The sequence below is a fragment of the Chionomys nivalis genome, chromosome 7 (assembly GCF_950005125.1).
Source record: "Chionomys nivalis chromosome 7, mChiNiv1.1, whole genome shotgun sequence".
In the NCBI taxonomy this organism is placed as follows: domain Eukaryota; kingdom Metazoa; phylum Chordata; class Mammalia; order Rodentia; family Cricetidae; genus Chionomys; species Chionomys nivalis.
Window position 1 is genome coordinate 19,617,727 of NC_080092.1, and position 27,535 is coordinate 19,645,261.

At 43.8% G+C, this 27,535-nt stretch overlaps 1 protein-coding gene across 11 annotated transcripts in view; it reads right to left on the bottom strand.

The window, feature by feature from the left end:
* Tenm2 (teneurin transmembrane protein 2) overlaps positions 1 to 27,535 on the bottom strand; it is a 1,249,953-nt gene that overhangs the window by 254,757 nt on the left and 967,661 nt on the right. For all 11 annotated transcript variants that reach the window (XM_057774197.1, XM_057774202.1, XM_057774201.1 and 8 more), the window contains one exon: positions 4,272 to 4,510. In XM_057774197.1, coding sequence (XP_057630180.1) covers positions 4,272 to 4,510 — 239 coding nt within the window. The remainder of the gene's footprint in view (positions 1 to 4,271; positions 4,511 to 27,535) is intronic.

Below are 27,535 nucleotides of genomic sequence, written 5' to 3' on the forward strand. Positions count from 1 at the left end.
TCCAGATGTAGTTATTCATTATGAATTAGGATATCTGTGTCTGAGCATGGCAGTCTCCTGCTCCAGTACGTACGTGACTGGACTATTAACCAGTCAGAAAGTTCCACCCTGAAAAGGTATCATTAGGAAATGAGTAGTAAAGACATCGAGTGTGCCGACAAACTGTGACCTCTGGGTCAAATCTAGTTTACCCCTTGTTTGTGTCTGGCACAGGACCTAAGGAGTTGTTTTCAATAACAATAAGAAAATCCATGTAAGCCATGGAAATGGTGTGAATCTCAGTGTGGTTTGTGGACACACTCCCCAATGACTGTCGGAGTCACAATGACTAAATTCTGCAAAACCCAAATTATTCACCGTCTGCCTCTTCACGGGAAACACATGCTGACCTCCATAACACAAGCCAGGATGATAGCGAAGAAAGCTGGAAGGGGGTGTTACAGTTTCTGCCCATTGTGACGGCTCTAGAAGCACAAAGTCTAACCACTATTCCCTTGAGTAAGGACAGAACTAGGTAAGAGGGGTTGAGACCACCAGAGGAATGACTGGATTTCATTTACTATTTGAAAAGCTGACGGAATAGTCTGGAGGAGGTGGGCAAAAGACAGGATACTCTTCAGAAGCCAAAGGATACATGGCTTAGAAAGTTATAAGGCCCCACCATGGCTGCCTTTAGCTAGACACAACTAGACTCAGATCAGTGCTTATCAAATGATTTCAATATGCCAATTTCCTCTTCTATTCCAGAGTACGCTGATGACTGGGCATTTGTCTTAAGTGGGATAATTATATAATCTTATGTAGAAGTTCTTTTGAACAGGAATGCTTCTAGTTTGAAGGAGGATGGGAGCTCTAACCAGTTCCTGTTGTGTTACACAGGCTAGGAAGATAAAAATACAGTGTATTTATATTAAGCAGCTGAGAGCTTCTATACCGGTTATAAGTTGGAAACTTGAGAATATAGAGGAACTTCTGACATTGTGGGCAGTGAAAGCACCTGAGTTACCCAAGGGGAAAAAGCCATCTCCCATGAAAGCAGCTCTCGGCCTATCTCAGCCAAGTTCTCTCAACTGGATCTGTTTGGGCCAGGGGCTGAGGGACATACAGAGTGGCCTCGTGATGATGGGCCGAGTGACAAACAAAGCAGTGTCATGATGACTCACACTGCTTTTCAGAGGACCTTCTTCTGTGTGTTTTTAGGGGAACTTGGCACAGAGAGGACTGGACAGAAGAACATTCCATGAAAATTCTCTCACCCCACTTGTATGAGCGAGAACTAGGGCAACCTCTCCTGAGTTGGCGAAGGCCCATATCTTCCAGTTAGCACAAGGGCACATCTACCCGCATGCCTGGATGTATGGAAGAGCTTGTCATGGGGCGAAGCTATTCCAAATTGCTCACTTCTGGAAAAGGCTTCTCTCCACGGGTTTGAACATGCAAGAAAGATAATTTGACCTATTTGTCACAATGCCTGGCAGGCCCGAACCCACTGCCTGCCCATAAATGTCCTGGGGCTGACGCTTCAATTTCAGGACCTGTCATGTTTTCGTGGAATAGGGAGTTGTGTGTGAACTAGAATGGACTGAGGTCTTGAATGTGCCAGTCTCTTTAACAGGGGGGCCTGGGATTTTATGTTTCCCTTCTGTCCTTCCCCAATGGCTTGTTTTAGGTTGGTGCAATCAATGCCTGTGCCCCACAACACTCTCCTCTGTGTTTGCCATGCCGTGTTTATGCCCCTGCAGCTTTGTAATTAATAATATACTGCTTTTCATCTTCAAAGTGATTTATACACATTAATTAATCCCCACTGTACTTCAGAGATTCTGTCCGTAAATAACTATCATGCCCTCACACTGTACTTAGGAAGCCAGGGCTCAGAAGGCAAATGGTTCTCCACAGAGAAACGGATTGCTGAGGCCAATGTCAGCACTTAAAAGTCCTGGTCCCTCACCAAGTCTGCAGGTCTCTGGTCATCTCTGGGGAGGGGCTAAGAGCACCTTGTAGCTCTGCCTCTACTGCTGGGCAAACCGGCCTATTACATCCCTCATTTTGAGTCATGAACTATTTTTCAATACTCCAGGGTCAAAGCATAATCTTACCTAAAGCATACAAAACAGGAAATGATGGATTATAAACCAATAAACCATAGTAAGATGCTCAGGACCAGTTTCCAGTAGCCTCCAGACTGAGGATAAATATGTTTCCTAATCCATCATTTACGAGTTACGCACCTGATTAAAACATTAAACTCTCACTACACGGTTGCCCGTATATGTGATAACCCTTACAGAAAGCTATTATATTTTAACCATCGAGCTCAATAAATCAGGTTCTAGCCATCTATCTCTCCCTTGCAAGGGGAGGAGGAGACACACTGGGGATACCATTGGCAGAGGCAGGCAGTGCCTCAATTTCTATACCTGGGCTCCCCGTGGTGCCCACTGGCCCCGCAGAACATTAAGCCTGAGAAGTACACACATGGATCCTTTTTGAAGTTTCTGACATAAAGCCACATCATGCAAAGACCCTAAGGGCACATTCAATTTGCCTCCACCAAGCCCCTGCAACAGCTACCTGGGGACTCACATGAAATTCCCTCTAATAACACAAAGATGCCAGTTAGGTGATGGGGTGGGGGTGGTTCAAGTCAATCCACTGCTGTATCCTTCATCAAGGGGTAAGAAGCAGGCATGACTTGAAAGTAGGGATGCAGAGTGTCAGACCTCAGGCACCACTGAGAGCTGAGGGTCAGAGTGAAAAATCTTTTGGAACACCCCAGACAAACATCACCCCTTTCCTCTCCCTGGGGTGTCAGCATTCTCAGTTTTCAGAGAATGTTACTGATAAACGCAGCTGATAAGGACCATATAAATGTTTATTTTTCTATATTAAGACAAGCATAGTAATACTGTAGAATATACTGCTGTATTTTTTTTTTTTTTAGGTTTACACTAGTCTGCCTTGGGCAGGGCCCCATATTTCTAGAGGCACACCATTATACTTCTCTGCCATCAGGTAAGTTTAGGTCAAATGCACTGGGAAGTACTGGTCTATCTCTTCTCTGGCAGGCACCATACTAGAGGGATAGGATTAAGACAGTAAAGGAGCCCCCACCGCTGAGCAAGAAACGAGGGCTGAGGTTGGCAGAAGGAAGGCCAGCTTCGTCAGCACCAGCACTGCCTTGTCTTCTTTTCCGAAAGAGAGGGAGTTTTTGCCTGCATATTTGGAGCTGTTTGGGAGTCAGCCCCTTTTAGCTGGTGTTTTATAGGTTTGCTTTGCCACAGCTAACTCGGGGAGATCTGTCATAGCATCCCGAAAGGCAAGCCAGAACCATCAAATGTTTCAAATAAACTTTAACAAACATCACCACGGCCTCTGCCTAGGCCAGGAGATCTGCCATTGGCAAGCCTAGCTGACAGAGCAGGAGCAATGAGGTACACGAACTGTGAACGGGCTTTGTGGCCAGCTCAGGATGCTCATCTGCATGTGGCGCCCTGCCTCTGAGCTCTCAGCATCTGCTGTTTTGCATAGTTTCATGGTGGTACTTTCTAGATGCAAATGGGCACCCATGGCACAAGAAAGAAGGTACCCTCATAACTTCACCTGCATGCTACCATTGTGCACACCCCAAGCTGGAGGGGCACAGCTGCACAGATGAAAACCCTATTCAGACTCAGTGTCATGCAATGAGATGAGACCTGAGGCTGAGCAGAGGGAAACAAAGGACGTTGGGCAAGGTCCACTGTGCATGAGTGATCTGAGTTTAGAGGAAGACCAGGTCGTAGGCCCTGGCCTCTGGATCTCAGTTTAGTCCATAGCTCTGAAAACCAGCAAGCTAGTTTGGCTTTCTCCCTGGTCAAAATGTTTTGTGCAAAATGACACCTATTCTTGTCTTGAGTTTCTAGCTGAAGGGAACCAGGGATGTATAAATATCAGAGCACTGGTTTGTGCTCAAATCCAGTGATGGAGAAATTTAGGTGATTGCCATGGAAGCAAAGGGTGGATCTGTGGGAAAGATAATTCTCAGCTCCTCTCCAAGAAAAGACACAGCCAGAATGCTTAACTTCACCTCTGATAAATGTCAGCTAGAGTCATGACTGGAATGGATTCCAGGAGAGAAAAATCACTCCTATCCATCACTCATGATTATGTTTTTCAAGAGCCAACAGGAAAATTGTACAGACAACAGAAGGCTTCTAAAGTCACAAGCCCATGGCCTCTTCCCCCACCTTCTCACCACCAGGATGGTGAACAAGGTTGCTTTGACTTACCTATAAAATATGCCAGCAAAATGGCCAAGAGAAGGGCCGCAGCGATGGCCGACAGGGCAGCGCATTTCCAACTGCAGTATTTGGAGGGCTTCTTCAGCTTGAAGGCCTTCCTGGAGAACGTATTCCGCGGCAGCAGACGGGGTGGTGGCGTGTAAACAGTTCCTGAGGTCAAAGGGTATCCCGGAGAAGAGCTGCTGAACAGGGGCGTGCTTCCGGAGGACGTCTTGAAGAGGAAGTGCCTGCAAGGACGAGTGAAAGGGTCAGCCTAGCCATGGCTGGCTAATGAAGGCTGAGCTCTCATTCCTTTTACTTTGTACAGTTCGAGCAAAACGTTAGTTAACTTGCCTTTCCTTGGTGTGTGTGTGTGTGTGCGCGCATGCGTGTGTGCGCAAAAGCTATTTTGGCTGGCGATATACCTCAATCCCACAAGCTTTCCTAATTCTATGCTTTCATAGATGCAGAAAGATGCACATAGAAGAATCCAGCAAAGCATACAGAACAAATATGAGAAGTGAATTACTGTCACTCACTCAGAAATGATGACAATGATGTGGATGCTAAGTATGATCGTATATTAGATCTGTGCAATTGAAGGCTCTTGAAATGTGTTGTCGCCACCGTTTACAAACTAAACATTATAATATCCTTAATTTAGATATCAGACACCGGATTGGGAGAAGTCAGGTAACTGGCTGGGGCTTTAAAACCCAGAGCTCTGTCTTGTGGTAAAATTATCTGCTGTTAAGTATTGCCTGAGACTGCCTCTTTCCCCCTCACTTCATGTCCATTTCCATCTCTCCTTCCACCAGCAGCAACCATTAGTCACTTTTCCTTCTCGGGCTGTATCTTTAGACCTTGTGATCGTAGCTACTTTCAAAAACATCTTTGCCCATCAATTGAACATGGTGTTCTTGGTACCCAGACCTATAATGTGATAACGCTATAATAGAACATAAAGTATAAAAAAAAAACATGTGACTTCTCAGAGGATGGTCATTCCAAAGATATTTCACAGGGCATCAGTTCTCTGATAACAGATTATTCCCTTTCATAGATATGCCAATTGGTGTGCACAATAAGACTGTCCCAGTTTTAAATATGAGAATCCTTAAGCTCGGAGTTAGAGAGTAGGAATATGACCTGGGGCTATGGGTGGTGTGGATGAAAATGGTCCCTATAGGCTCATATGTTTGAAGACTTGGTCCTCAATTAGTGGAACTGTTTGGAAAAAAATTAGGAGGCGTGGCCTTGTTGGAGATATGTCACCAGGGCTTTGCGGTTTCCCAGTGTTCTTTCTGTCTGCCTCTTACTTGATGATCAAGATATGAACTCTCAGCTGTCCCAGCCGACATGTCTGTGGCTTGCTGCAGTACTACTCCAACATGATGGACTCAACTCTCAGGAACGATAAGCTTAGTGAGATGCTTTCTTTTATAGAGTGCCATGGTTATGGTGTTTTAGTAAAATAATAGAAATAAGCAGGGCTCAGGTTATAGTTTGCCTCTCTCAATTATTTGGCCAGAGTTCTAGCAAGAACTACTGTACCCTACTGTACCATACTGCCTTACTACTGAGGATTGCCAGGCTTTTCCAGGGGTGTCTAAAGGCAATATCACCATCATTATCAATATCAATATCTTGACTATATACAGAGAAATATTTAAAATATTTGGATCCTTTATATATACCAAGTGAGTCTGGTATGACTGAGAATCATGCCAGAAATGTGTCTGCCTAGCAAAACAAGTAACATAACCAACATAGAGCAAACAACTGATATTTGGACCTTATTTGTGCTATAAATATATTCAATTATCTCAATAAAGCATGCACATTTAATTCCATAAATACGGCTTCAGATTTCTTGCCAGTAGCTCTTTTTAGAACATTATATATACACACACAAGCACACATACACACTGGCTCTTTTTGAAACATTATACACACACAGAGGGAAAGGAAGAGAGATAGAGATCTATCTATCTATCTATCTATCTATCTATCTATCTATCTATCTATCTATCTATCTATCTATCATCTATCGCATGCCATGGCATACGTGTGGAGGGCAGAGAACATGTGGGAGGTGGTTCTTTAATTCTGCTGTGCAGGTTCTGGGGACCAAGCTCAGACTATTAAGTTTGGTAGCAAGTACTTTTAGCCACTAATTCAGTGGTTCTCAACCTTCCCAATGCTATGACCCTTTAATACAGTTTTTCATATTGTGGTGACCTCCTACTGTAAAATTATTTAATTGCTACTTCATAACTATCATTTTGTTCCTATTATGAATTGTAGTATAAATGTCTAATATGCAAGATCTCTGATGTGTGACTCCTAAAGGGGTCATGACACATAGGTTGAGAACCATTGTGCTAATTCATCGCCCTGGCCCTAATAGGTCTTTTCTAATGGGATCAACGAAGTCTTCTGAAGAGACTACCCTAGCTATGGTGTTTAAGGGAGCAAGAAAGTCCTGAATTGGTTCCTAGCAGGGCTTTTCATGGACAAGTTAGCTCACACTGGTCACCGGCCCTACTCTTGAGCATCACTATCATGGGGGAAGTACAATCGCAGGTGCTGCATCCATGGTTGCTATACCAACCACCCAGGACCATTTAAGAAAAGCACTTAGTCTAAAGAGTTTCATGGTAGGTGTTCACTTCTTAATGACTAGCTTTTACTAAGGAATTTTTGGAGCAACAGAAAGAGCTCAAAAATCCAAGTTTTAAAGATTGACCATGGTGGAACACACATTTCAAGAACTTCCCGACTGGCTCAGTACTAACCCACAAAATAGCAAGCACAAAGCAAACTAGAGCAGAAACCCTGACCCTTGACTTAGGGTCCCATTAACTTTTTCTCTTGGACCATTCTCCACAAATAAGCAGACATTAATGAGTATTCAAAAAAATATGTGAGTTCAAACTCTCATGCCCCCAGTATCCTGTCCAATCTCATGGCTTCAGCCATCACCGACAGGTCTGCATATGTAACCCAACTTGTTCCTCAGGTTTGGACCCATGTCCCAACTGTGTATCAGGCATCTCGTCTTCCATATTGTATGCCACAACCAGATTTAGATTGTTTTCCTTCACCCTTCCCACCCTCCCCTGTGTCTGTCTTAGCACTGTAGTCATTTTAACCTCTTTCTCTTCCCTCATCTCAGCTCCTAAAGAATCTCATCTATGTGTTTCTGAAAATCTTTCCCACTAATTTCACCTATCTTTTTCCCCTTCTAGCCACAAAGGTCACAGTCCTCTGGCTTGCCTGACCTTCTAACAGAGGACAAAAGATATCTATAATTATAAGCTGGGTTTTTACCTCCATGACTGTGTACTACCAACCTTCTTGCCTTGGACATTTCAGCCCACACTAGAAACTGCATCATAATAACACTCTGTGTATATGTGTCTGTGTATGTGTAAAATCTTATATGTATGAGTGTTTTACCTGTATGTCTATATTCTGCTTGCATGCCTGGTGTTGTCAGAGGCCAGAGAGGACATCAGATCCCTTGGAACTGGAGTTACAGAGGGTTATGAGCTGAGAATCAAACCTGAGTCTTCTAGTAGAGCAGTCATTGAGATATTTCTCCAGTCCTGTAACAGCACTGTTAATGTTGCTGTATCTTTGGGGATGGGATGAAAGGTATCATTGTGTGTCTGTCTGTGTGTCTATCTGTTTCAGTGTGTGTGCGCGTCTGTCTGTCTGTGTGTGTCTAAGGAAGGCAGACCCTATACCTTACTCCCTTAAGACATTCTCTTGCTGAGCATAGAGCTGTGCTGGTAGCCACCAAGCCCCAGTGATCTTTCTACCTCTTCACTCTACAGTCCTGGAATTACAGGTACAAACCTGGCCACACTGGGCTTCTTACGTAGACGCTGGGGAATCTGAACTCAGGTCCCCAGGCTTGCACAGCAAGTGCTCTTACCCACAGAGTCATCTTCCCAGGCTGTAACCCTCTTTGAATAGGCTCACAGAGGAGATTTCTTTATGAACTTCTAATACTTCTTTATTAAATCCCCTTTGACAACACAGTCTGTTTCCCACACTTCCTTCTAGCTAGCTTCATGATCTTCTCCCCACAACCCCTAAATAAAGCCTTCTAATACTACTTGGAATGACATAGGGCCTTTCCTTGGGTCTACGGCTCCCTGCATGGCCTGACTGTGGCACCTCTCCAACTAATCCTGTAGCTCTCCCCTCCTCTACTGTTTGTGTGTCAGATTGTCCTTTTACTGCTCTTTATCATGCTTCGACTTCCATCCACCTCAGGTTTTTTTTAAAAAATATTTATTTATTTATTTATTATGTATACAATATTCTGTCTGTGTGTATGCCTGCAGGCCAGAAGAGGGCACAAGACCTCATTGCAGATGATTGTGAGCCACCATGTGGTTGCTGGGAAGTGCACTCAGGACCTTTGGAAGAGCAGGCAATGCTCTTATCCTCTGAGCCATCTCTCCAGAACCCCATCTCAGGATTTTTGTACTGTGTATCCCTGCTGCTTAGAAAGATGTGGCTAGTCTTCCATCCATGTTGTTTGGCTTTCTGTTTAATGTCATTTTCTCAGAGATCTTCCCCAAGCCTCCTTCTTTCTCTATGATTCTCTCACCATGATAGGCACCCCTGTTTCCTTTATTATATGCACATACTCATATACACATGTACATTATTTACTGTCTGCATCCATCATCAGAACTGAACTGCTACAAAGTGTAAAATGATGAGATGTTTATCAGATTTATTTAGTTCGATGACTTATCATCTAGAATACAGCCTTTGCCACAGTGCTCGGGCATTTTGGTTTAATGACTGACCTCTACAGTGTTTCCCGAGGTTGAAATTATATATGCTACAAGCACAGTATTATGAACATTTTAGATTTTAAAATTAAGGCTCCTTCTGCAATCTTGATGACTGATTGTAGAAGGGACTTTCATGTTTGTCTATGTGCAATAGTGAACATGTGCATTTCCGCACACACAACCCAATACCCCACCGAAAGCAGGGCCCACAGACTTTGGGGACAGCATCAATGCAGCCTATGCTTTCTGGCTTGCTCAGTGGCACTGTGCTGTCTGTGCTGATTATGGTTAAATAGAGCCCAGGTAGTTCTCACCCCTTTTCAGTTCCTGGTGTTCAAAAATGACCAAATAAAAGCATCAAAGGTATGTAGAATCATGTTTCTCTGAAGATTATATTCATACCCTAATAATACCATCTATAGAGGATAAAGTTTAGTAACCCCCCCGCCCATTGATAAAAAACTGATCTTCATGAAAAGACCCATTTCTTTGTATGTTAACCTAAGACAATTAATAAAAAGAAAAGGTAAATCATTAAGAAAGAGAAAAAAAGAAAGAAAGAAAGAAAAAGAAACAGATGGTCTTCAGACTTTTCTTTACAGGTATCTGAGTTAGTATCACTTTAGGGTTCGACTAAAAAGGGACAAATTCCTGGGCTCCCTTTGACTAGAGGAAGGCACTGGCTGTGTCTTAGGTGATCTTAAAATACAAATAAGATTAAGAAATTCTAATCTATGTCCAACTGACACAGAATGCCCCAGATTGTGACTATGTCTATTGCTGAAAATGTGGGTTTTGGCAGCAGATGCCTTTTGGGTAAAAGTGTCCCGAAAGTTTCAACTTCTAAATGATTCCGTGTGACGGCTGGCAGCTTTCCCTCTATTGACAGGTAAGACACACTTGGCCGAGGACAGCATCACGTCAGGTGGCTAGCATTTCATTGGCTGTTCTTCCCAAACTTTTCTGTCTGAAGGTTTTTTTTTTTTTTTTAAGTTGAAAAATATAAAAACTTTGAATAGTGAAAACAGAAATAAGATTGAGTAAAATACAATAAAAAGAAACACGAGCCACAAGGGAATGGTATGGTCACGTGGCTGTGGGGGAGGAAGACTCGGAGACTCCTGATTTCCCACTGAACCCCGCTATTAAGACAGCTTTTCCCCCTCAGGGGCCTACTCAGTGTGTGGCGGGGAATCATTTCTGATGCCCCAGCTGAACTTCTTCCCAGCGGTTGGTCATGGAAATAGCTCTGCTCAGGACTCCAGGCGTCAGCAAAAAATGTGTAGTTCCCAAATGCACTTGACATTTTTCAAGCACAACTCAATTGCTCTCAGAATTGGCCACTTGTGCCTTGGAAAGGAGAGGCACACGAGGGGCCCCCAAAGTGCTGTCCTTGGAGTTTGCTAACACTTCAGGGGACGATGGAAGCCGCTCTTGGATGTTTTACAGAAGAATCAAAGTGGAACCTGCCTGCTTCTTTCCCTCCCTAGCCATGTGGGGAACAGGGCGTGGATTCTAGCACTCAGTCTGCAGGACATAGGTGTGTGTGTGGGAGCTCGGGATGGGTCAGGAAGGCCAGTAGGGACCTGCCCTCCCTCCATCTGTGTGCTCAGCTCTGGATCCCGCGTCTGTGATTTCCAAAGAGTACAGTGATCGTTGCTTCACTCTGATCTCTCTGCCTTTCGGGTCAATGTCATCACTTTTCTTCAAGTGAAAACAGAACCATTTAATGAGAATGGAGAAAGCGTACCTCATAGTCTTCCTCCTGTGCACGTTACATGACAGCAAAGACATGGATTTGAAGAAGAATTGGAGAAGAACAGGATCTGCTTCAAATTGGCTTAGAAAATTAAGGGTATACCTTCCTTTTTTCCCCTGATTCAACAACCATGAGAGATTTCAAAAGGAAACCTAACAAATAAAAAACCTTGACATAGCATCTATGCAAGAGTCTGCCTGTTTAAAAAGCTGTGAATTGTTATTATTATTATTATTATTATTATTATTATTATTATTATTATTTATATCTCTGCTGCACAGAATGCTTGACTCATCTGGAAACTTCCAGAACAAGTGGCTGCTGATGGGAGGCTCCAACAAGGGATTTCTTTACAGTCTTTCCCACCCCCTCTGATCAGTCACCAGTGAACTTTGTCATTAACCTCAAATTCAACCGAAGCAAGCAGCAAATAAATACATAAAATCCTTTAATGCCAAATACCATTTTCCAGCAGGCAACAAAACCGTGGGGTCCCCAGAGGTGGGTTCCTGATTTCCTGTTGGTTTGGCTTTATTCCCAGGGGATATCCCAGCAGGGCCTCGAAACTGAAATGTACTACACAAATAATCCCCCTGCAGCAGCTCCAAAGGTCAGGCTGTCTTCCTCTTCCTGCTTCTCTCCCTTTCTCTCACACCCTGTCTCCTGTTCGCTCACACACTGCAGCATGACAACCGCTGACCATCGAGGATATGCCCTTCTCCGTTACGCATGAAGCCGGCTGCAGGAAACAGTCTTCTAGAGACGTGTCTCCGTGTTGTGCCATATGTCCCAAAGCAGCTCTACTTCTCAGGCAGGCCAGGTGTCAAGTATTGTTCTCCTGAAAAAACTGACACCCCCCCCGCGCCCCCCGCCACACACAGAGAGAAACAAATGAACCCTGGCTCTTCAGAGAAGTGGATGGAAATATAAATACACACATAGCCCATTAATCCCTGAGATATTTTTCATATTGTCCAGGAGGTGCCTGAAATTTGACAAAAATTCAGCAAAAGGAGAAAGGCAGAAAACCAGCAGGAATAGGGGTGCGGGGCTCAGTGAGGGAAGTCAGGTGTGCAATGGGACACAAGGTTTCCTTGGTCTCACCCGGCCTGCCCTGGCCTTTGAAGCACTGGGTTTATTGTCTTTAAAGGAGTAGGTTTAATAAAGAGCCAGGTCATGAAGTGTGCTGTAGCATGGAAAGTTACTGTAATTAGGTTTTCAGGAGTTATAATAAAGCATTTAGCTGGAGAGAGGTTAAATAACCACTTTCCTTCTTGGCATTATTACAGTCTCCGATAGGAGCGTGATGGTGGCGGTCCAGGGGAAATTTGATGTCTAGGTTTCTGAGAGATAGAGGCAAGAGACGTGAGGTGTGACAAGAAAGAGAAGAGGAGCTAGAATACACAGGTTGAGATGGGGAAAGGCAGGGATACTGAAAGAGATGCTGTGGGACATTGTTGTACACAGTTACCAGCTGGACAGCAGCATCAGATCATCTTTTAGGCCCTCTCATGAAACATACCCATGGCCAAGAAATCAAGTTTCTACATTAAAGTAGAAAGCAAAGTTGTGAACTCGTGGGTGACAGGCTGGCACTATTAGGTCAGCCTTCTTTGTACACATAAGTATTCTTTATTGTTCCTACTGATTTTGTTATTTTATAGAAGCAATGGTATCATATACCAAGAAGGCAGCTGTCATATTGCAGACCTGGCAGGCGGGCGGTGCTTGAATCCAGGCACCATGCTCATCACCGCAGAACCTTGGGTGAGTTAGTCAATGTCTCTGGAAGGAGGACCATGGCATTATTTACTTCGTAAAGGAGACAGGAGATCTGAAATGCTGGGAGAGTTTTTCATCGAGCACACTTAGGAGCAGAACCGCCTGTGAATGGCTACATCATGTGGCTATGAAGCATCTTGAGAACAGGAACTATGCGCTCTGCATTCTTTGTCACATATCCATGACCTCATACCAGTTCGATTATTTGTCGAAAGGACGCATTCTCCTTACGGCAGTGTGTTGCTAGCCCCTCTCAAGCACTTTGGGAAGACGGCGAAAGTGCTTGTCTCTTCCATCTGGGAATTGATATTTGGGTTGGAAAAGTGAACTATGGTTTTTAAACTGCAAATCTGAAAATAATTTCAATGGCTAGTTCTTGGTTTAAAAACAAAAACAACAAACAAACAATCATCCAACCTGGGTAACAGAAAGTATGTGTCCAATCTCGGCTCCCTCTGGGTAGGGGCTGTCTCAGGGATAAACAGGTTTGCAAGGTCTCCTGTCTCTGTGCCTTTCAAGTTATCCAGGGTGCCACTGTGGCCACTTGTCTCATGAATAGTGGGAAAATCCTCTATTTTGCTATCTCCAAAATCTGCAGCTGTACCCAAAATACTCACAGCTGGAATAATTAGCAGCTCAATTTATTGCCTTCCGTTTTCTAAATAGAAACCTTGACTCTTGATATTTAAATTTGTGTCACACTGTGACATAACGTAGCATTTTTCATTGTAAACCTTTTCTGTTTTCTTTCCTCCTTCACGGAATGAACCGCTATCCCATGTGACAGATAAGGTCTCTTGAGTTCACTAAAGGAAACCAGCGTTTTGTGAGCAAAACCACCTCTGAGTCTTTCTCATGAAATGAGGAGTCTTCGTTTTTCCCAGCTCTGGTGTTGTGAAAAAAATTGGTGACTTTTTTCCCCAAGATAATTGGTGGGCATCCTGACACACATACACACACACACACACACACACACACACACACACACACACAAATATACACACATTAGGCAACAAAACAAAGACTGTGACTTTGACTTGAAACTTGACCTTGGATGCACCAAACAATGGGCATACAGAGACAGCGATTTCGGACAAATTTACGTGAGTATTCCCCCGTCGCCAGGGTGGAAGAACATAACCCTTTAGATACAACTGTCAAACAGGATGACGGGCCCATCTCCACAGCCTCAGGTCTGAATCCTTCATCATGCTCTGCTTCCTTTTGTTAGGCCCGCCTTACAAATTTACCATGTTTCTTTAGTCACGTTATCAAGACTACTCTCTCTCTCTCTCTCTCTCTCTCTCTCTCTCTCTCTCTTTTGCTTTTTAAAATCTCTGATAATTCATAGATGGTACTCAAAACTGTCTGGAGAAGGAAAACACAAATTATGGCAGAGATGTTTTAGAGTCCCAGACATGGCAGGACATTGAGAAAAGCAGCTCAACTCCCTAGCTTCAGATGCCTCTGGAAAAGTGAGAATAAAATGGAATTTCAGAGATATGGGAAGGGCCGAGAAAGAACATGGATCGAAATTCTGAGCCCAGGAGCCTTGGGAGAGTTTAATACATCGTGCCCCAACTTGTGGCCATTTCCAAAACAAATACAATGTTTGATATTAAGGCCTCAAATAAGAAGCCAAGTCATGTAATAATCAGCGAGCATGAGCACATGTCACACGCTGTCATTGATGCCGTGGTGAATGAGTCTCACCCTCCTAGGGAACTGCTAAATTGCAGGGGCAGAAGCAGGGTCCCTCACAGGGCCGGAACTTACTGAGGATGTATGGGGCTATGTTGGGGGCTGGAGAGATGGCTCAGTGGTTAGGAGCACTGGCTGCTCTTCCAAAGGTCCTGAGTTCAATTCCCAGCAATCACATGGTGGTTCATAACCATTCATAATGGGATCTGATAACTTCTTCTGCAGGCATATGTGCAGGCAGAATACTGTATACATAATAAATAAATAAATCATACAGAACATTAGGACTATGACACCATCGAATCTGGTTATTGTTGCTATTTTGTTTTGTTTATGCGGTTCTGGGGGTCAAATTCAGGTCTCCTTGTTTGCAAAACGTCACTTCATTGACACCTACCACTCCAGCCTCCTCATTTATTGTTTCTCTTTTTCTTTTCTTCCTTCCTTTCTTCCTTCCTCCCTCCTTCCCTCCATCTCTTCTTTCCTCCCTCCCATCCTCCCTCCCTCCCTTCCTTTCTTTTTGAAACTTTTATTTTCAACTTCTGTGTCATTGCTGAGGCACACCAGGCATGAATGCGCTGACCACTTCTATTGCAGACACCCAATGGGCTGGAAAATAGTGGGATAATGCATTTCTAAAAATTAATTTCGAAGATTCCACGTGGCAACGGTGTGCATTCTACCGCTCTGCTCTCTCTCTGTTCCACAGCCATACAATGATTGTACATCTCCACACATCCCTGTATCCTAATCTCCGGTCCAGCTCCTCGTTTGTAACTGGAAACACACAGATAATCTCCCCTGAAGTCTGTAAGAATTTCTGGTAATGTATTTGCTCCTTATCTGTCACGTCCCTGCCCACCTGTAGCGCAGTTTATCTTCACAGGTGTGGTATCTCTGCGAACATGAAGATCTCCTGGTGCATTTTCTCATCTAAATCACTTTCAAAAGAATAGAATCAGAGTGGCTTTCAGCTCTGGAAAGTCCCCGACACCGAGATGAGGCTCCTCCGAGTTTCTCTTGTTTTCCGCTCCTCTATTACAAAGGAGCCCTGCCCTCACGCACCTCTCTTTACATTTTTTTTCTCTTTGGTACTTAAAAGATTTTGCCAAGGAGAAAGAGCTTCATTCACCGTGATGCTGAAGGGGGATCATGTTGACAGTCTTCCAGATGTCTTCCAGTTAACACAGTGAACATCTGGACCTACGTACAGTCTTTAATCACTCAGATGCCCTAGTATATTGTGCTGTAACCGTCAAGTTACGCACGGTGTAGAGACGTCACATTTTACTACTCTGAGCATGATTGGAAGTAGAATTTTTTTCTTCCTTTCTTTTTCTTAGAAAAGCCTGAACATATTTATAAGCCTCAGCCAGACATTGTGCAGGGAGTGAGAGACCTTGGAATGCTAAGTCCTGAAGGGGATGTCTCCATCAAAGCCTTCCCCTCAGGGTTCAGGGAACCCTGTAGAAGAGGAGGTGGAAAGAGTGTAAGAGGCAGAGGGAATGGAGGAGCTCAAGAAAATAAGACCCTCTAAACCAACATGAGTCAAGCTCATAGGAAACACAGAGACTGAGGGAGCGCACACAGGGTCTGCACAGGTCTGCGCAGAATTCAAGAAAGTGCTGAAAGTTGTTACAAGTTTTTACTACTTAAATACCCAAAATTTCCCAGTACTATATAATAATTATTACTCTGATTACTTAAACACATGAGGTTTTTTTTTTTTTGTTTTGTTTTGTTTTTTTTTTTTTTTGTTTTTTTTTTTTTTTTTTTTTGAGACAGGGTTTCTCTGTGGCTTTGGAGCCTGTCCTGGAACTAGCTCTTGTAGACCAGGCTGGTCTCGAACTCACAGAGATCCGCCTGCCTCTGCCTCCCGAGTGCTGGGATTAAAGGCGTGCACCACCATCGCCCGGCTTACATGAGTATTTTTTTATTCATGAGCCAGATCTCACTGTTTACCCCTTCCTCTGCCTACAGAGTGCTGGGATTAAAGGAGTGTGTCACTATGTCTGACTTGACCATGTTACTCCCCCAATTTAAAACCCACTATCTGCTGTTCTTTACTTGAGAATTAAATCTATAATGTCTATAATGGACTTTTCTGCTTCCTCAAACGTATGCTGGAATCAGGAAGGAATGGGAAAACAAACTGACAGTAGTAAAACAAACAATTCACAATTCAAGAAGGGTCATTTTCTAGGTTTTCGTAGGTGCTCAGGACCTTGCTGGGGGATAGAAGAAGGGTGGTGGGGGGCGGGGAGGAAGGCAGGGAAGAGAGGAAATAATGTTGGAAGGAGAGAAGACGAGAGGAAGGAATGTTTAGGTATAAGAGTTCGACAGAATCGGCTGAGTACTTTTAAAGATTCCTTCTGGGCTGGCAAGAAGAGATGGAACTGGCTTATCTGAATCGTTGTTTAGCTGCTGCCACGGTTTGAAAACTTGCCTCTCTTCCAACTGACACTGGACTTGCTGGCACTGTGGCAGTGTTAATTAGGAGTCCCTTGAGAGAATGAGTGGGCTGTGAGGCTCCACCTCCACGGACAGATCAATCACTGTAAGCCTTGTTTCTTATCTTGGAAGTGGATTGCTCAAAGCCAGTGAGTCCTGAGCTGCATCTCTCTCTCTCTCTCTCTCTCTCTCTCTCTCTCTCTCTCTCTCTCTCTCTCTCTCTCTCTCTCTCCCTCTCCCTCTCCCTCTCCCTCTCCCTCTCCCTCTCCCTCTCCCTCTCTCCACTACATGCATGAAATCATGCAGCAGAGAAGCTCCTTGCCAAACACTGGCCTCCTCATTCTTGAATTCCCAGCCTCCAGAACCATAAGCTGATACATTTACATCCATTATAAGTTAGCAAATCTCAACTATTCTGTTATAACATTACACATGGACTATGACAATTGACAGCAATGTCTCTACGCGCGCGCGCACATGCATGTATTTGTGTGTGTACTCGCACGTGTGTGCTCCTACACATGTACACGTTTGTGCATATGCCTGTGAAGTCCAGAGACCAGCTTTAGGTGTTGATCGTCAGGAATCGTCCATCTTGTTTTCCTAAGAAAGGTCTCTCACTGGGGCCTGAGGCTCCTGGGTTAGGCTAGGGGAGCTGGCGAGTGAGCCCGGGGGAGTCACCTGTTTCTGACTCCCTAGCATTGGGATGGTAGGTGCGTGACACCACAGCCTTTCACGGGGTGCTGGTGATCAAGTTCAGGTCCTAGTGCTTGTGTGGGACAAGTCTTTTTTGGACTGAATTATTTCACCAATTCCCAACTGCCAGCCATTTTTAAGGCATTAAAGCAGTCCTTGAAAGGGGTCTGGCAGAAGTGAAAGAAAATGAAAAAAAAAAAGCTGCTATTCATTTTTATGAATTCAAGATTTACTTCTCCATGCCTAAGTGTACAGTGTTCTAGTGCTCCAGTTAGGACAATGTTACTTTTTACTTTTTAAATTCTAACATAGAAATGGTTATCTTCAATACAATTTATTTTCCATTAGAATCAGCATCCGATCCTCCGAGGGAGGAGAACGTATAAGAAAACCCATCCGCGTATTTACCCACATTCCGTTATACGTGCAGCATCCATAGGTATAATATTTTCTTCTTAAGTAGCACTCTTCATGAAATGATCTAAGAGCTCTTCAGGGATATTAATTAAGTTTTACAGCAACCCCTGTGACATGTCTGCTTGCCGACATATATCCGTTAGACACTCAGAAATTAGTGCGGTGCAGAAGTGTGCCGCTGGAGTGTGTTTGTAGGCCAGCTACATCCTCACTGACAATGCCCCAAACGGATCCATACATTTCAATTGTCAAGGAAAAAAAAATGCCGTTAAATAAGGCAACCATCATTCAGCATCGGCATGTAAATCTGGCCATGGTGCTTCATACGCTTGCAGTGGATCATGCAGTACCCCCGCCACAAGACAAGCGGCAAGGAAGAGGCTGCGGAAACGTGGCTTCCTTGAAAGATCTCTGGCTTCTTTAGAGCTAGGTTTCCAAGATTCTGGGGCAAGGCTTCTTAAAAATTCAAGTGTCAAGGAGAATTGTCGTGCACGTTTGCCTTAAGTACCCGAAAAGCTTGTCAGTGTCCTCTTGGAAATCTTGATGAAGATGCGGGTGGACATGCTCCGGCATGGTGGATTGAAAGCCACCTGACAGCAAGGTGGGATGGGAGGCGAAGAGGCAGGTGCCTGCCTGCAGGCATTTTCTTTGCAAGAGGTTGAATTAAGTAAAAATGTAAAGGCAAGTCTGGTGGAGGTGGAATTTGTTTCTCCTGATAGCTCAGAGATTTGTACTTGAACCGGGGTTCTTTCTAACTCTTAGTTTTTGCCAGAGAAGAGGGTGAAGCGGTTAGGTGAAAAGCAGTGTCTACAATGTCTGTGTTTTAGGGCAGCAAGGTGAGGAACTGGGAAAGGGGAGCGAGACCAGGTCTGCGACAGGCATGGACAACACCTGCTGTCTCCGGGAGGCGGAGTAGGGCAGTGGCTAATGGGTAAACTTGTGGTAATACACGGTGTTCGGTGCCTGCCCGTAACCTGTGTAGCCTTCGGTATTGTTCTATCTTCGTTTGCTTCAATGCAAATATTTAGAGACATCGAGGGGATTAAATGGGGCTTAGCGTGTGCTTGACAATGAGTAGGCCCTCAACGTAATTGTTAGCCATTGCTGTTACGAATATAATTACTCATGAATCCTACGCACTGCCTACTTTAAACCTCGCTTTCTTGCTATATTCTTCATTTTTCCTCCCTCTTTTCCATTCCTTCCCTCTGTCTGCCTTTGTTAGATATGGGATTCCTGATTAGCTCAATTATTTCTATTGCTTGCTTCCTTTCTAGGTGTCAATGGAATTTTCTCCTCTCAGTGAGTCTGACTGCCAGACACCATTGCCTGACAAGAGTGCTTCTGAGCCTCAGATGTGGCCTTGACGTCTCTGTGGCATGATCTCCTAAGACTTGCTCCATCCTATCCAGATGTTGTGTTTTCTGGTCTGAGATGCCATATAGGTGGAGAGACTCCTACCCTCCAATCAAAGTGAAAAACAGATGCTGTTCTCTCCAGCCAGGCTTCCCTGGGTAGCAGCCTGTGTGTGCCTTCACTACCTATGACCCCACAGAGCCTTTAGAAATGGCATCCATTTCAATAAGAACAATCTTTTTTTTCTTGCCGTTCCCAACTAGCTATAATTCACAGCAAGAGAGGGCACGTACTTTTCAGTGGACTCCAAGTACTCACAGCACCTCAAAATGTTGGCTGAATTAAGCCAAAGTCTTATGTACATCTCTGATAATGAGATTACCAATGGTAGGTTGGATATTTAAAAAAATCCTTACTTAGCATAAAATCAGAGTTTCAGACTAAGTTTGGCCCAAGGCATCTTTTAGACTGAGTACCACAAAAGAGGCCATCCCCCGCCCCCCCACCGCTGGATTGTCCAGCCCTTGATCACATGCTCTCCTGTAATGGCTTGAAAAGTCACACTACTGTGCCAGGGATTTCTCTCGGGGCTGTAGAAACTTGACCAGGTCAGCCCTCTTAGACATTCTTATAGTAGCCCCAGCAGGTAGATGGGGCACAGCAGATGAGGAGAGGGGACAAATTTAAAATACTGTCGCATTATAAATGAGAAAACAGGAGGCATCAAAGGTACGTGTGGATTCACAAGGGCCACACTGTGCCCAGCTGCTGGTAAAGGGTTAGGACTAAGGGAAGACCCTAAGTCAGACTTTGCCTCAATGACGCCTCTTCAAATGCTTTGCATGGAAAGTAAGGAGGGGTGGCATGGGCTTGGAGTGGGAAGAGAGAGCTTGCCTAGCAAGTAGGAAGCCTTGGGTTCATTCTGCCTCGCTAAAAATCCAAAACAAAGACATAGAGAAAGGATGTATATTCTTTCAGAAAAAAAGCCCTCTCTCCTCCCTATACCTTTAATTCCATAAATTTGGGGATTCTTATTTTCAGTCCATCAGAGAAGTAGGTGATTAGAGAAAGACCATAACATCTGAATTGAGATGGGCACAATTTGGCACAGTCTCCTGAACTTCCAAATGCATATTACCCATACCCTTTGATCTAGCAATTTCGGTTCCTGGAATTTAACTTTTGAACATAATCATATAAGTATGCAAAGAAAGGTACACAGACAAGACTTTTCATCGCAGTTCTGTTTGTAATAGCACAAATCTGAAAGCAATCTAAGTGTCCATCAAGAAGACATTGGTTAAACAAATTATGGCATTATGGGACATTACAGAGACCTTAAAAAAGGGAATGAAGTAGGTCTACATGAAATTACCTGACATGATTTCCACAATATCTCATTAAGTCAAAATGAAACTTACTAAGTGGAATGTATATGGCTCCATTTCTATTAAAATATATGCCTAGACATTCATAAACATCTTTGGAAGCTTGAAGTAATAAGCCTTCAAGTGGTATTTTCTTGGAAATAGAAATTGAGAAGCAGAGATTACTTCTAGGCATGTCCCATCTTTGCAATAATTGAATATTTTCTACTAAAAGAATATCCACATTTTGTAATAAAGTAACTGAAAATTTTATAGTGACTATGCTTTCTTTTTCTTTCTTTTTTTTTTTGCTTTAAATTATTGATCTTTGTTTTGCAAAGGAGGTAGAGATAAAAATTCTGTGTGATTGATTGGAACCTAAGTCCACAACAATGGAGGAAATAGTGATAGGTTTGGGGAGAGCACCAGTTTTATCCCAATCTCTATCCTGTCTATACCCGCATCTTCATCACCATCCCTGGTTTATCAATTCTCGTCTCTATTCCTGTCCCTATAGTTAGCACAGTCCTCATTTCTATCTTCATAGTCTTCCAAACCCTCCTACCACCTCCACTGCCATCCTCTTCTCTTTTATCTCATCTCCAATCCTATCATTTTCTCCATCTTCAGCCCCTTCTCCATCCCACACCTATTCCTACTAATAATCTCTCTCTTCCCCTCTTTGTTTAAAATAGTCTGTTGGCTTTAGTACCATGAAGAACTTCACCCTTTCCTCTGAATGGAACAACATACAATTTTGAAGATATATCCAAGGAGGACCCCATCTTAGTATTGTTTTTTTATTTCTAAATGCCAGGGGAGTGATAAAGACAATTCAGACATCCAAGTAACTTGGGCACATACTGGGTGGGACCTCCCTTCCTCTTTTGCCCACTTGCCACCATCACAAACACTCTATTACCTTGAAAATTTTGGAGAGTTCAAGTGTGCTTTCTTACCCTATACTACACTTTGCCTCACCACTTCTAGTAATTCTGAATTAATTCGCAGAGATATAAGCACTAAGGAACACCACTGGTAACATTAGGCCGCGTTGCATTTTATGATGGGAGTTTTTATCTAATTAAACATGGAACTGTTTTGATGTTGCATCTATTATGATCCATTAGGGAGCTGACTGCCCTCTGCAAAATATCCTACTCAAGATTTTCACAAGCAAGATCAAACACATTACCAAGAATATCATGAGCATGGAAGCATGGAGTTAAATAGCTCCCATTCATGGTTTTATTAAAAAGCAAAACCAAAAATTCTTCCAAGTTATTCAATTTCCCATAGGTAAAACCACTTCTCCTGCCATTTCCAGGAGGTGGGGAAGTGCATTGAGATGCTTTGAGTTAACTTTCTCATCACGAGTCCCCATAAAGAGCACTGGTTAGGAAGACAATAAGTGAGCATGTTTTAATTAGAAAATGTAGAATCCAAGCACTTTTGCAGGAAAGACGATGATAGCTTAAAAGAGATATCAGGAGACCAATAAAAGTTAAAATGCATGAAGTAGCCACAGTGAACTCAAAGGTAAAGTCATGGGATGTTTGAGAAGTGAACCAGAGAGGGTGATGCATCAGAAGTGGGTGGGAGGGGGTCAGTCAGTGGAACTTACTCTCTCTCTTCCATCGGACTCCGAGCAAACCTCCTTCTGTGCCCAAGCAAGTGAGACAACTCTGTGCCCTGAAATTCCTCCACCTCCCACCCTGGCCACTATACTCTCTACCCAGAGGAGAAATAATTCCACTCAGGCTATAAGAAAAGATTGCTTGGAAGTGCTGAGTTTGATTTGGGTTCATCTTGAGTTTTGTCTGACACTTTCTCTTTCACGTTCTCTTACTGACGTGGCATTTGACTATGGGTTATATGTTAGCTATCCTTTCCATCTCAGGTCCTGTGTGGGCATATGACTCTGCCTAACCAATCACTGTGGTCTGTTCTCTAAGTCTGGTGGAAAAAAAAAATTGGGTCAGTAGTGCTAAGTGCGATCCCTGCTGGGTTCCACGGGCCTCTGTCAAGACAGTGCACTTAAAAATTAGAAATCGCTAGTAGTAGTGGTAGTGACCCATGTTGTAATTGCAGCGCTCTGGAAACCGAGTTCCAGACCAGTTTAGCCTACAGAATGAGTCCCTGTCATAAAGAAACACGCAAATATAGTTTATATTCCTAAACTATAACCACATGACTCACAGGCCCTGTAATGATGTGAGCAAATGGGGTCCTCTAGAAGCGCTCTGTTCAGAAACACAGTAAAGTCAGGCTAAGGCAGATGCCTGATATCCAAGTATGAGCGCTTGATTCCAAGTCTGCCAAGGACCTTGTCTCTTTTTCCTAGACCTTGTGCCTTACGTTTCATTTGTCTGCTCTGCTGACAGGAGACAAGGACATCTGCCCTGTGGAGCTTTGTCTCAGGCAACTGATATAAAGCACCGAAGCCAATGCTCAGCACAAATGAGACATTTCAGACAGGAGTCTGTTGGAAAATACAGCCCCAAACTGTCCAGTGGAAGGCAGGACGCATTCCAGCAGGGCCACTCTTCTCCTTCTGTGGACTGTGGTACGGAAGCTGGAAGGTGAACTTGGTGCCTTCAGTGTCCTGCTGCGGGACACACTGAGAAGGAAGATCCCCTAGCATGAGGACCGGAGTGCCCGGAACGCATATGTTCACACAGCACTCGTTCACAGGAACCTGGATGCTTCTCCTTCCATTTTACTGAGTGGGAAAAGGTGGGACTAGATGCAGAAGTGTTTTCCTTCAGGGCCTATCCAAGGCTTAACTGAGTCTCCCATGCCCTCAATGTGTGTTCCCAGGTACAGCAGCTAAGCTGGTGGGAAATGAAAAAGTCATTTTAAGAACTTAGCAGGATTTCTGATAACCATTCAAATAATTTAATAAATTAAATTCATGCACACATGATTGAATTATCGATGACAGAAACCTGGGGAGGGTGTTTACTGTCCCCTAATTAGTTACTATGAGTTAGGAATAAAGTGATTTAAAAATTCCTAACATGTTCAAGGGTGAACCTTTGTCTTTAGCACTGGGATAATTCATAAACAGGACTAAGAAAAGAACTGGAAATTGATCGGTGGGCTTGGAGGCAATGAAGCTACCCGAGGAGACTTTCCTAAATACGCTCATATACTCTGCCAGAGTATACAGCTCCGGTTGGGCGTGATGGGCCGGTACCTGGTGATGGATTGCAATCCTAAAGACACAAGATCCCAACTCACGAAAGCAAGTGAAGCTAGCTAATAAATCAAAGGAATCCTCAACAAAGTTGCCGAGCCCATTTCCTCTGCCTGGGAGAACCACACATGCCTTCTGTGACTTCTGTGAGAAGAAAAGCATCTTCAGGGAGTCAGAATTAGAAAAAGACTCTTGCTTTCACACACTTTTCTCCATCGGAGCCAGATAAAACACCCCAGGGGAAGACTTCAGGAAATGCCCCAAGGGAGTGACAGTTGATATTAGCTGAGTGGGTGAAAGAGCAGAGAGAGAGAGAGAGAGAGAGAGAGAGAGAGAGAGAGAGAGAGAAATATTTAGGTTTTTTTTTTTTCCATCTGTGAATTTAACCCAAGAATTTTCAACATTTACACAGACTCAGGGCAGAGTCTTGCTCTTCCAAGGCACGACCACGAGGTGGCCTCCATCCTTAATTGGGTCCCCAAGGCAGGAGCTATAGAGGGACGGATTTTTGTAAAAATTCCTTTGTATCCATAGGCTTCGCCTTGGCAACTGGCAAGCAAGAAGTTCTGGTCTTCAAAGCTTTAATCAACTTAGCGCCTTTTAATTTTACAGAAGAGGCCAAATTCTAAAAAGGCGGCCTCTCCTTGGATACCTCTGCCTTCCAGGTTACAAACCATGCCAAAAGTAGGCTAGCGGGTCTTGAGTAAGATGTAATGCTTGCGCCCTTCTTAATGCACCTTGTAATTTGCACGCATGCCACGACACCTTATTTATTTTCTTATTAATGGGTCTGAGTGTGTTTAACACCACAAGCCATAAATTGCAGAGCAGTGGATTAGATGAGGTGCTCTTTATTTTCCTGCCTATTGTCAGAAAGAGATGTGGGGTATGAGATGCCCCCCCCCCACCAACTAGCTTTCTCTCTACCTAGTGCTCTTACCCCTCTTATCCAAGAGCCAGCCACCTTGCTTCTATCTGACGAAGGTGGGGGAGAACAAGAAAGACATAGCCTGGCTTCTCACTAGTAAGCTCGCCTATTGAGCAGCTCTGTTATTGAGATTAATAAGCTGCCAGTTTCCAAGGAAGACTAACAAAACAGCAAAATTAAAGTGCACAGCGACGTGAAATGCTGCTGCTGGCCAGGCGGGATCATGGTGTCAAAAAGGCAAGGTAAAGCTATAAAATAAGGCCGAGCTTGAAAGGCTAACCTAAAGGTCTCATTAATTTCCATGTTGCCTCTGATGAGAATTTAGAGGGGCGTAATGTTTAGCAATATGGAGAATCAAGCCGCCTATTGATTTGAAAAGCGCTCCAATGCATTTGGCTCACTAGGAATGAATTCCACTTTTAAACCTTAGCTGAAAACATTAGGGAAAAAAAAGGGGGGGGGGTGAAGCAAACAGGTTACCTTGGTTTAATATTCCTAAGATCAAGCTTGTCAGCGACGCTGTCAGACAATTAATCCTCGGGTAGAAAAATCCATCTGAGAACAAGTTTGGAATAGTCTTTGGACTCAGCATGGTAGGGAAGCTTCAACAGTCTTTCCGCTTCTCTATGAGAAGCCTTATTTACTAAAAGGTCTTGCATCCCAGTAACAAAATACGCACTACTAACAAAATACCCAAATTAGGCCAGGATGACTTTGTCTGGGAGACAAAAAGTATGTAATTTTCTGGTCCTAGAGTACCACTCCTTCAATGTCACTTATCAAGTCCAGTGAGGGCAGCTCTCCATCAGAGCCCCTGCCCCGGCTTCCTGCTGAATGAAAGGGTATCAATGTTCCCAGGCTGACCGAATGAACAGCCAAGGCACCTGTAGCCACAAGGCCGCTTCTTACCCGTGTGGTAAAGTTCTACTCGGAATTAAAAACGTTAAACATTGTGAAGCTAGAATACAGCACAAATCCTGGCTTGGAATTGGGCTTTCTTGCAGCCCATGCTGATGCCACCAGCATTCAGAGAGGCCTCAAGTTCACCGTGCCAGGTTGCTAGCAATTCTTGGTGTTGACAAAATCATAAAGATATGTTAGGTAATTTGTAGGAAGGGAACCGAGACAAATTACCCTTCAGAAAGTTTTTTCTTCTTTTTTTTTTTTCTTTTTTTTTAGGAGAGATGCAATAGCATCAAGCCATAGGCAGCTACTATGGGGCCCTGAAAAGAGAGATAGACCCTTCAGTTCCAAAGGACAAAGGGATTAGTGACCTATATTAGTGCAGAGCCACAAGCAGGAAGGCACCAGAGAAAAGTAAAATAGGAATTCAAAGTCATCTTGGGCTTGGGTATCAGAGGAGGCTGGGCTTGCAGCTGCAATGGGGAGAAAGAGAACTCTTTTTTTTTATTATTAATTTATTTAATTATTAAAGATTTCTGCCTCTTCCCCGCCACCACCTCCCATTCCCTCCCCCTCCCCCAATCAAGTCTTCCTCCCTCCTCAGCCCAAAGAGCAAGCAGGTTTCTCTGCCCTGTGGGAGGTCCAAGGACCACCCACCTCCATCCAGGCCTATTAAGGTGAGCATCCAAACTACCTGGGCTCCCACAAAGCCATTACGTGCAATAGGATCAAGAACCCATTGCCATTGAATATTAACCTTCAGCAGGCGATGAAAGAAGACAGAGACAGAGACCAACATTGGAGCACTGGACTGAAGTCTCACCATCCAAAGGAGGAGCAGAAGGAGAGTGAGCACGAGCAAGGAACTCAGGACCACGAGGGGTGCACCCACACACTGAGACAATGGGGATGTTCTATTGGGAACTCACCAAGGCCAGCTGGCCGGGGTCTGAAAAAGCATAGGACAAAACCGGTCTCGCTGAACATAACGGACAATGAGGACCACTGAGAACTGAGAAAGAGAACTCTTGGTAAGAGCTGTCAGGCCACTGATTGTATAGCTTAACAGCTTTTCTGGAAGACAGAGAAACTTAATACCCCATACCCCGAGATGCTGCAAAGGATACCTTAGGTCACACGCAGCTTATGATGTTGACAAACACTCAGTCTATATCCAGTAATATACATAGATCGTTTTGCATCTTATGTCATTCATAATGCAGTAATTTCACCATCTCTATCTATTAATTTTCTATCAGGATAAGAATAGTTTCCATTCCCCTCCTTGTCTAGTTCCAAACATGATGATGGCTAAAACATGACATTTGGAGTCAGGTAGTCACAAATTCAAATCCCAGCTTTGCCATTTGCTCTTGGGGGATGTATAACTTCCTATCCTGAGTTTAGTTCTCACTAATTCAATTAGCATCCATCCATTTAATTCAACAGTATCTCTGTGTAACCCAGGCGGCCTCAGACTTGTGATCCTCTCACCCTGCTCACTCCAATGCTCCCTTAATTTCAAATAGGAATAGTAACATATCCCTTATGAAGGCTTTAAGGGACTAAATGGCGTATGTGGAAAGCAAAAAAAAAAAAAAAAAAAAAAACCTGAAAAAGGGAAGTTGTTACTCAAGACCTATATGATACTGTAGAATAAATTTAACATAATTTCCACAGTTTTTTTTTAAAAGGGAGAAAAGGACAATTCCCATGAGCTGTGAATACACCAGCCTAGCTGGTATTTGTAAACAGATGACTTCCTGTTGCTGAAAGTTCCAAGTGGCTGACCAGTAGTATTAATATCTGTACATAATGTTCTCGATTTCATGAACTTCTGCATTCTGCCGCGAAAGGTGTTCCTTATTTAGGGAATGATAGCCATGGTGCACAG